Source organism: Ranitomeya imitator, chromosome 8, assembly GCF_032444005.1.
Source record: "Ranitomeya imitator isolate aRanImi1 chromosome 8, aRanImi1.pri, whole genome shotgun sequence".
Lineage (NCBI taxonomy): Eukaryota > Metazoa > Chordata > Amphibia > Anura > Dendrobatidae > Ranitomeya > Ranitomeya imitator.
Genome location: NC_091289.1, coordinates 1,422,637 through 1,433,850, shown reverse-complemented (window position 1 = coordinate 1,433,850; position 11,214 = coordinate 1,422,637). Strand labels below are relative to the sequence as shown.

The following is an 11,214-nucleotide window of genomic DNA, read 5'->3' as shown; positions in this document are numbered from 1 at the left end:
GGGGTCTGTACGCGTGACGTTATATGGGGGGGGTCTGTACGCGTGACGTTATATGGGGGGGGTCTGTACGCGTGACGTTATATGGGGGTGTATGCTCCGGTGGTGACGTCACGTCCGCTGTATACTCGCTGTCCGATGTGTTTCGAGCTGTTGTTTTCTGTCAGGAGCAGAAATAGCAGCAGTGGTATTTATACCCAGCCCCGCCCTAAATCCAGTTATCGCCACACCCCCACCTCTCTTAATTGGCTACCTGACTGTAGACCCCGCCTACCCCGCTGATAACAGGCAGCGGCACATTTATAGTGAGGGGGGTGCTCCGGTGGCCGCGGGTGTGATGTCCGCACTGGTTCCCCCTGTCAGGCTGACGACATTGGAAGTGTCCGCTCTTGTTAATCGCGATCTGCCGAGCGCCAACGCGTCCGGACCCCACCTTGAGGTCACCCTGTTGCGCCTGCGCAGTGGGTTTCCTCTTGTGACATTTTGTCGTGAGCGCGCTTCGTTACGTCATCACGTTGGCTTTTCTGTTCTGTGGTCTACGCTAGAGGCGCGTTCACGTTGTCTGTGCACGAGTACGTTCCGGTCGTGGCCGAGCCTCAGCCGGGCGGTTCTTCTGCTGCCAGAACCCGGAGTTCCAGTGAGGTAATAACGGCCGCCGCCCGAGAACCGGCCCGGAGAGCAGAGCGCCGCGTCCCGAGCGTCCACACAGCGAGCAGCGGCCCAGCACTGCCCGGCGAGAGGTGAGGAGGCCCGGGAGAGAGGGAGGGGGAGCGGCTTCCGGCCCGGGGAGGCTGCGGCCGGCGGCGGGGAGAGGAGGAGGAGGACGGGGCGGGGGACCGGCAGGGGGCGAGGGGCAAATAGATGAGTATGTGTATAGAGTGTGTGTATATAGTGTGTATAGTGTGTATATATATATATAGTGTGTGTATATAGTGTATAGAGAGTGTGTATATAGTGTATAGAGAGTGTATATATATATATATAGTGTGTGTATATAGTGTATAGAGAGTGTGTATATAGTGTATAGAGAGTGTGTATATGTATATATAGTGTGTGTATATAGTGTATATAGTGTGTGTATATATATATTATGTGTGTGCGAGGGACACATGGATGAGTGTGTGTATATATTTCTCTATCTTATATGTGCGAGTGATAAGTGTGTGTAGAGAGAAAGAGATATATATATCTTTTTATTAGTGGCCCGATTCTAACGCATCGGGTATTCTAGAATATGTATGTATATAGCGGCCCACATAGTATACAGCGCGGCCCACGTAGTATATAGCGCGGCCCACGTAGTATATAGCGGCCCACGTAGTATATAGCACGGCCCACGTAGTATATAGCGGCCCACATAGTATACAGCGCGGCCCACGTAGTATATAGCGCGGCCCACGTAGTATATAGCGCGGCCCACGTAGTATATAGCAGCCACGTAGTATATAGCGCGGCCCACGTAGTATATAGCGCGGCCCACGTAGTATATAGCGCGGCCCACGTAGTATATAGCAGCCACGTAGTATATAGCGCGGCCCACGTAGTATATAGCGCGGCCCACGTAGTATATAGCGCGGCCCACGTAGTATATAGCGCGGCCCACGTAGTATATAGCGCGGCCCACGTAGTATGTAGCGCGGCCCACGTAGTATATAGCGCGGCCCACGTAGTATATAGCAGCCACGTAGTATATAGCGCGGCCCACGTAGTATATAGCGGCCCACGTAGTATATAGCGCGGCCCACGTAGTATATAGCGCGGCCCACATAGTATACAGCGCGGCCCACGTAGTGTATAGCACGGCCCACGTAGTGTATAGCGCGGCCCACGTAGTATATAGCGCGGCCCACGTAGTATATAGCGCGGCCCACGTAGTATATAGCGCGGCCCACGTAGTATATAGCAGCCACGTAGTATATAGCGCGGCCCACGTAGTATATAGCAGCCACGTAGTATATAGCGCGGCCCACGTAGTATATAGCGCGGCCCACATAGTATACAGCGCGGCCCACGTAGTGTATAGCAGCCACGTAGTATATAGCGCGGCCCACGTAGTATATAGCAGCCACGTAGTATATAGCGCGGCCCACGTAGTATATAGCAGCCACGTAGTATATAGCGCGGCCCACGTAGTATATAGCAGCCACGTAGTATATAGCGCGGCCCACGTAGTATATAGCAGCCACGTAGTATATAGCGCGGCCCACGTAGTGTATAGCGCGGCCCACGTAGTATATAGCGCGGCCCACGTAGTGTATAGCGCGGCCCACGTAGTGTATAGCGCGGCCCACGTAGTGTATAGCGCGGCCCACGTAGTATATAGCGCGGCCCACGTAGTATATAGCGCGGCCCACGTAGTATATAGCAGCCACGTAGTATATAGCGCGGCCCACGTAGTATATAGCGCGGCCCACGTAGTATATAGCGCGGCCCACGTAGTATACAGCGCGGCCCACGTAGTATATAGCGCGGCCCACGTAGTATACAGCGCGGCCCACGTAGTATATAGCGCGGCCCACGTAGTATATAGCGCGGCCCACGTAGTATATAGCGCGGCCCACGTAGTATATAGCAGCCACGTAGTATATAGCGCGGCCCACGTAGTATATAGCGCGGCCCACATAGTATACAGCGCGGCCCACGTAGTATATAGCGCGGCCCACGTAGTATATAGCAGCCACGTAGTATATAGCGCGGCCCACGTAGTATATAGCGCGGCCCACATAGTATACAGCGCGGCCCACGTAGTGTATAGCGCGGCCCACGTAGTATATAGCGCGGCCCACGTAGTATATAGCGCGGCCCACGTAGTGTATAGCGCGGCCCACGTAGTGTATAGCGGCCCACGTAGTATATAGCGCGGCCCACGTAGTATATAGCGCGGCCCACGTAGTATATAGCAGCCACGTAGTATATAGCGCGGCCCACGTAGTATATAGCGCGGCCCACGTAGTGTATACTGAAACTGCCCTCATTAAAGTCTCTAATGATCTACTAACAGCTAAATCTAATGGTCACTACTCCAGGCTAATTCTCTTGGATCTCTCTGCAGCATTCGACACTGTGGATCACCAGCTCCTCCTCACTATGCTCCGCTCCATCGGCCTCAAGGACACCGTTCTCTCCTTGTTCTCCTCCTATCTCTCTGACCGATCCTTCACTGTATGTTTCGCTGGTTCCTCCTCCTCTCACCTTCCCCTTACTGTTGGGGTTCCTCAAGGATCAGTCCTAGGCCCCCTACTCTTCTCGTTGTATACTGCCCCTATTGGACAAACAATCAGTAGATTTGGTTTCCAGTACCATCTCTATGCTGACGACACCCAACTATACACTTCTTCTCCTGTTGTCACGCCGACCTTTTTAGAAAACACCAGGGATTGTCTTACCGCTGTCTCTAACATCATGTCCTCCCTCTATCTGAAACTAAACCTGTCAAAAACTGAACTCCTCGTGTTCTCTCCCTCTACTAACCTACCTTTGCCTGACATTGCCATCTCCGTGTGCGGGTCCACCATTACTCCAAAGCAACATGCCCGCTGCCTTGGGGTCATCCTTGATTCTGACCTTTCATTCACCCCCTACATCCGATCACTGGCTCGCTCTTCTTATCTGCATCTCAAAAACATTTCTAGAATTCGCCCTTTTCTTAATTTCGACTCTGCAAAAACTCTTACTGTTTCACTTATTCATCCCGTCTGGACTATTGTAACTCTCTACTAATCGGCCTCCCTCTTACCAAACTCTCCCCGCTCCAATCTGTCCTGAATGCTGCAGCCAGGATCATATTCCTCACCAACCGTTACACCGATGCCTCTACCCTGTGCCAGTCATTACACTGGCTACCCATCCACTCCAGAATCCAGTACAAAACTACTACCCTCATCCACAAAGCACTCCATGGCTCAGCACCACCCTACATCTCCTCCCTGGTATCAGTCTACCACCCTACCCGTGCCCTCCGCTCCGCTGATGACCTCAGGTTAGCATCCTCAATAATCAGAACCTCCCACTCCCGTCTCCAAGACTTTACACGTGCTGCGCCGATTCTTTGGAATGCACTACCTAGGATAATACGATTAATCCCCAATCCCCACAGTTTTAAGCGTACCCTAAAAACTCATTTGTTCAGACTGGCCTACCGCCTCAATGCATTAACCTAACGATCCCTGTGTGGCCCATTCAATATCTTTTACCATAACCAGGTTCCTCGCATCATGTTCTCATGCACTTTATGCAGTATTAGCCCTCTGTATCTCTACTGCTACATACTTAGGCTGATAACTGGTTCATGCAGCTTTACATGAACACCTGAGCCTTACACTATGGCTGGTCCGAATAACTAAAGCAATTGTTACCATCCACCTCTCGTGTCTCCCCTTTTCCCCATAGTTTGTAGCTTGCGAGCAGCAGGACCCTCATTCCTCCTGGTATCTGTTTTGAACTGTATTTCTGTTATGCTGTAATGTCTATTGTCTGTACAAGTCCCCTCTATAATTTGTAAAGCGCTGCGCAATATGTTGGCGCTATATAAATAAAATTATTATTATTATTATTATTATTATATAGCGCGGCCCACGTAGTATATAGCGCGGCCCACGTAGTATATAGCGCGGCCCACGTAGTATATAGCGCGGCCCACATAGTATATAGCGCGGCCCACGTAGTATATAGCGCGGCCCACGTAGTGTATAGCGCGGCCCACGTAGTATATAGCAGCCACGTAGTATATAGCGCAGCCCACGTAGTATATAGCGCGGCCCACGTAGTGTATAGCGCGGCCCACGTAGTGTATAGCGCGGCCCACGTAGTGTATAGCGCGGCCCACGTAGTGTATAGCGCGGCCCACGTAGTGTATAGCGCGGCCCACGTAGTATATAGCAGCCACGTAGTATATAGCGCAGCCCACGTAGTGTATAGCGCGGCCCACGTAGTGTATAGCGCGGCCCACGTAGTGTATAGCGCGGCCCACGTAGTGTATAGCGCGGCCCACGTAGTATATAGCAGCCACGTAGTATATAGCGCAGCCCACGTAGTATATAGCGCGGCCCACGTAGTATATAGCGCGGCCCACGTAGTGTATAGCGCGGCCCACGTAGTGTATAGCGCGGCCCACGTAGTGTATAGCGCGGCCCACGTAGTGTATAGCGCGGCCCACGTAGTGTACAGCGCGGCCCACGTAGTGTATAGCGCGGCCCACGTAGTGTACAGCGCGGCCCACGTAGTATACAGCAGTGTGGGCACCCTATTCCTGTTAAAAAAAATAATTAAAATAAAAAATAGAGAAAAAACCCAGCACTCCTAATGTGAAGACGTGCGAGCTGCATCATACAGATAAGAACACGGCAGCACATGGATCCGGGCCTACATTCATCTACAGGTGCTGCTGTGTTCTTCTTTATCTAAAATAAAAAATAGTTCTATACTCACTCCTGGGATCCAGCGAAGCAAGACCGCTAAGTCTTCTGGGTAATTTGGCAATGCATCTCTGGGAATGGAAGATGGCGGCAGGCACGAGCAGCTCAGCGGACTACGGAGGGTGAGTATAGCAGGTTTTTTGTTTTTATTTTTAACATGACATTTTTTTACTATTGATGCCGCATAGGCAGCATCAATAGTAAAAAGTTGGGGACACACAGGGTTAATAGCGGCGGTTACGGAGTGCGTTACTCCGCGGCATAACGCGGTCTGTTACCGCCGGCATTAACCCTGTATGAGCGGAGACTGGAGGGGAGTATGCGGGTGACAGGCACTGACTGCAGGGAGGAAGGAGGGACTAATCAGACTGTGCCCATCACTGATTGGTCACGGCAGCCATGACAGGCAGCTTGCGAGACCAATCAGCAACGCAGGATTTCTGTGACGGAAGTTGCCAACAGTAAAGACTTAAGTACCCCTTAGATCAGGGGTGGGCAATTAATTTTGCCATGGGGCCGCATGAGAAATTGGGATGGTTTTAGAGGGCCGGACTAAAATAATTATTTTTCGGACTATAAGACGCACCCCAAATTTGGAGTGAAAATTGCAGAAAAAAAGTTTTTTTTATAAGATGGGGGTCCGTCTTATTGTCCGAATTTACAGTATCTTACCTGAGGGCTGGCGGTGGTAGAGCAGGGTCACAGGAGGCATGATGTCGGCAGAAGTGGGGTGATGCGGTGTGGCGTGCACCTGAGCAGGGTCCCTTCCTGCTTAGGTGGGTGACGCCACGGCCTGGTGTCCATGGGGGTTGCAACAGTGGTGTGGCGACGGCAGAGGTGCGGTATGGCGTGCGCAGGGTCCCTTCCACCGGTGAGGTGGCACAGCGGCCTGGAATGCAATGTGAGCAGCAGAGCCAGGTTGAATATCGGTGGCGGCGGCCATCTTCCCGAGGCCGCGCGTGCGCAGATGGAGTGCTCTGCTTCACGGGGCTTCAGGAAAATGGCCGCGCATGCGCAGATGGAGATCGCGGCGACCATTTTCCTGAAGCCGAGCTCTAAATCTGCAACTCAGTTTCAGGAAAATGGCTGCCGCGATCTCCATCTGCGCACGCGTTGCCTCCTGTGGCCATTTTCCTGAAGCCCCGTGAAGCAGAGCACTCAATCTGCGCACGCGCGGCCTCGGGGAAATGGCTGCTGCCACCGATAGACAGGTGATCAACCCGGCTTTGCTCCTGCTCAGAAGCGGCTGGCCGAGCGGTGCCGAGGGCGGCTGTCAGAAGTGACAGCTAGCTGGCGGGCCGTTTAAAATCCTCACTGAATGACAGCACATTGCTAGCGCACACCCATTGTGGGCGTGCGCTAGCGATGCGTCCGACATAGGACATAATGGCGGTGTTAGGGATTGCCTTACACCGCAGTGTAACGTAGTCCGTCTAACGGACGCCACAGACGCAGTGTGAACCCGGCCTATCAGCTGTGTATCCAGCAGACTTCTGCTCAACACAACTGATGGTCCCAACCCCATTTATAAGGCAATAAATCCCACTTATTAAACCTGACAGGGCACACGTGTGAAGTGAAAACCATTCCCGGTGACTACCTCTGGAAGCTCTTAAAGAGAATGCCAAGAGTGTGCAAAGCAGTCATCAAAGCACAAGGTGGCTACTTTGAAGAACCTAGAATATAAGACATAATTTCAGTTGTTTCACACTTTTTTGTTAAGTATATAATTCCACATGTGATAATTCATAGTTTTGATGCCTTCAGTGTGAATGTATAATTTTCATAGTCATGAAAATACAGAAAAATCTTTAAATGAGGTGTGTCCAAACTTTTGGTCTGTACTGTATATAGTGTGTGTCCGTCTATGATATTTCTTCACCATCACATGTGAGCAATATTATTGTCAAATGGAATGAACTGCAGCAACTGAGCCATGAAGTGGAGACCCCGTAATGTTAGTGGGGGCCAAGTGTTGAGGAATAGAGATCAGAATTGCACCGCTCTGCTGACCCCATAACTGCAGAGTACAGACCTCCTCTGGTATCCGCACAAACACTGCAGCCCCCCAGGAGCTTCATGGCCGAGCAGCCGTACGTCACCAAGCACAATGCCGAGCGTCGGATGGAGCGGTGTAAAGCCGCCATCACTGGACTCTGGAGGAGACGTGTTCTGTGCAGTGACGGATCGCACGATCTGCGGCTGATGGAGGAGTCTGGGTTTGGTGACTCCAGGAGGACGTTACCCCCTGACTGCATTGTGCCCCCAGTACAGATGGTGGAGGAGGATAATGCTATGGGCTGTTATCAGGGGACACATACTTTCTCCATATTAATGCCTTGACAATACAGAACCTTATCCTCCTTATGTGCACTGCTGGTGGGGGGGAGCGTGCCGCACGGCGTCTGGCGGAGGGCGTACCGCGGACGCTGTGGTCTTACAGACTTTCGTCTCCTCGCAGTGATGGCAGCGATACGTAAGAAGCTTGTGATTGTCGGCGATGGAGCGTGCGGGAAAACCTGTCTGCTGATCGTGTTCAGTAAGGACCAGTTCCCGGAGGTCTATGTGCCCACCGTGTTCGAGAACTATGTGGCTGATATTGAAGTGGATGGAAAGCAGGTGGGTGCTGGGGCCGGGGCGGCGGGGGGCTGTCGGGGGTCTTTGGTCACTAATTACTTTCTGCCTCTTTTAGGTGGAGTTGGCCCTGTGGGACACAGCTGGACAGGAAGACTACGACCGGCTGCGGCCCCTGTCCTACCCCGACACGGACGTTATATTAATGTGCTTCTCCATCGATAGCCCCGATAGTTTAGGTAAGTGTTGAGGCGCGAGCCCACCCCACCCCCATGTGAGGCGTGGGCCCCTTTGCAGCTGTGCGCTGATAATCCATAGACATACAGTAGATGACGTGTAAGCGTTGAGGTGACACTCTGGTACACGTCCTGCGCTGGCGCCTCCTCTGGGGGTCCCACTATTGACCCGCGTGATGTTGAGGGTTGTGGTTACCTGTGTACGCTGTGTGTCGGCCATGTACCGCTCAGGACAGATTCTCTTGTGGCACGTTCTGCCCCTCAATCTTTGCGGTCCCGAGCCTGCAGCACAGGTGTCGCCCCCCCCGAGCCGTCCTCGTACATTCTTTGTCTCGGTTGCGCTCCGTTTTGTGATTTTAATATCTGTATTCATAGAAAATATCCCGGAGAAATGGACCCCGGAGGTGAAGCACTTCTGCCCCAACGTGCCCATTATCCTTGTGGGGAACAAGAAGGACCTGCGCAATGACGAGCACACCCGACGGGAGCTGACCAAGATGAAGCAGGTGGGTGCAGCCCGGACATGGGGGGGCACATGATGGCGCTTGTGGTGGTGATGATACACCGGACGTCTTGCTCGCCGTGTGACCACTAGATCCGATCACGTGAGAGCTGGGAGGAGCCTCCCTCTGTAGGGACCAATTAGATTCCAGCCTCCTGATTGGGTTCGCTGTTGATCCCCCGCGTGCGCTGTTGATCCCCCGCGTGCGCTGTTGATCCCCCGCGTGCGCTGTTGATCCCCCGCGTGCGCTGTTGATCCCCCGCGTGCGCTGTTGATCCCCCGCGTGCGCTGTTGATCCCCCGCGTGCGCTGTTGATCCCCCGCGTGCGCTGTTGATCCCCCGCGTGCGCTGTTGATCCCCCGCGTGCGCTGTTGATCCCCCGCGTGCGCTGTTGATCCCCCGCGTGCGCTGTTGATCCCCCGCGTGCGCTGTTGATCCCCCGCGTGCGCTGTTGATCCCCCGCGTGCGCTGTTGATCCCCCGCGTGCGCTGTTGATCCCCCGCGTGCGCTGTTGATCCCCCGCGTGCGCTGTTGATCCCCCGCGTGCGCTGTTGATCCCCCGCGTGCGCTGTTGATCCCCCGCGTGCGCTGTTGATCCCCCGCGTGCGCTGTTGATCCCCCGCGTGCGCTGTTGATCCCCCGCGTGCGCTGTTGATCCCCCGCGTGCGCTGTTGATCCCCCGCGTGCGCTGTTGATCCCCCGCGTGCGCTGTTGATCCCCCGCGTGCGCTGTTGATCCCCCGCGTGCGCTGTTGATCCCCCGCGTGCGCTGTTGATCCCCCGCGTGCGCTGTTGATCCCCCGCGTGCGCTGTTGATCATCTTCTGGTCTTTACTGCATCATCTCAGGAGCCGGTGAAACCTGAAGAAGGACGGGACATGGCCAACCGGATCTCGGCCTACGGCTACATGGAGTGCTCCGCAAAGACGAAGGACGGCGTGCGGGAAGTGTTTGAGCTGGCCACACGGGCCGCCCTGCAAGCCAGACGTGGCAAAAAGAAGACGACGTGCCTTCTGATCTAAGGGCGGCGCCCCCTGCCGGCATCTCACAGGACCCCCGACCATTAATCTAGAGTGTCTCCTCCATTTATTCTCTGATATTTTATAAGACGTCGTCTCGCTCAGTATTTAAAGTCCCCGTTCTTTCTCTCTCCGCCTCTGTAACGTCACTGCTAGCGGCAGACTAACACCTACATTCCATGTCACGGGGCCGCCGTGTGCTCACCGCCCCCCACAATGCAGAGTGCCGTGGCCCCAGGAGCCGTGGCCCCGGGAGCCGCATACGAGCGCTCCTCCTCTGCTGAGGTCAGGATGGGACCTCTCCTCCTCCACGTGCAGCAGAGCGTGCGGTGCCTTCAGATCTCTGCAGCTGATGGAGCACTACGGCATCTAAGGGGTTAATTAGCGAGGCTCCGCCTCCTGGCCGTTACTGTTTTTTATGTGGCATTGGTAAATAAAATCATTTTCTGTATCGGCCGTGTAATTTGTCGCTGATCATCAGCCGGCAGGTGAGGACGGAGCCCTCCACCGCTGCGTCCTGTGAGGGTCCGGTAATCTCAGGACAGTGCTGCGCTGTCAGCCACAGCCAGGCCTGGCGATGGGGTCACTATTGGTACCGCTGCAGTCACTCCTGAGCCGTCACATAGCGGAGGAGCAGCTGCTGCCTCATGGGAGTAGTCCTCTCTGCTCAGGCGCTCCTTCCTGCTCTATAGTTCTCAGTTACTTGCACTCTGGGGGGAGGAGCTTGCACCGCGCAGGTGTGGGTGATGGGGAGGAGCTTGCACCGCGCAGGCGTGGGTGATGGGGAGGAGCTTGCACCGCGTGGGTGATGGGGAGGAGCTTGCACCGAGCAGGTGTGGGTGATGGGGAGGTGCTGTGTGATACCATGGCCCCAGCCATGGTGTGTGATGAGGCCTGGGGTGCAGAGGTCCCCTCCAGAGGATGATGTTGGCGGCCACTGTGCCACTATGTGCACACGTAGCAGATTTAACTGTGGAATTTTCTGTGCAGATTCTGCATTTCCTGGCAGAAAAAGCCTGTCAGAATCTGCGCCTTTTTTTTGGTCTGTGCGGATTTCTTCCTTTTTTTTTTTTACCCCTGCAGATTTCCTTTATGGAATGGGCGCAGAAATGCAGCAGATCCGCAAAAAGAATTGACATGGTTCTTCTTTGAATCTGCTGCGTTTTCTGTGCAGATTTTTCCGGACCATTAGCACAGCATTTGTTTGTTATTGATTTACATTGTACTGTAAATCACTTGCAGATCTGCAGTGTTTCTGCGCAGAAAAAAAGCTGCAGATCTGCAACGTGCGCGCGTAGCCTGATGAGCAACGTGCGCGCGTAGCCTAAAGATCTACAACTGTTTCTCACGACGTTTAGGGCTCGATATTTAACCCCTTCCTGACATGCGCCGTACTAGTTCTGCTCTGGGAACAGAGTTTCCGCAGTATTAGTGTGGCGGCACAATCGCGCTGAGTGCCGCGGTGATCGCGTAC

At 53.9% G+C, this 11,214-nt stretch overlaps 1 protein-coding gene across 1 annotated transcript; it reads left to right on the top strand.

Annotated features, from left to right (window-relative positions):
* The first annotated feature begins 299 nt into the window (after window positions 1-299).
* RHOA (ras homolog family member A) lies at window positions 300-10,191 on the top strand. Its single transcript, XM_069735962.1, has 5 exons — window positions 300-737; window positions 7,873-8,030; window positions 8,104-8,224; window positions 8,597-8,727; window positions 9,570-10,191. Exons 2-5 carry the CDS (start codon window positions 7,875-7,877, stop codon window positions 9,741-9,743), a joined length of 582 nt encoding a protein of 193 aa, XP_069592063.1. The 5' UTR covers window positions 300-737; window positions 7,873-7,874; the 3' UTR covers window positions 9,744-10,191.
* Window positions 10,192-11,214: the final 1,023 nt, after the last annotated feature.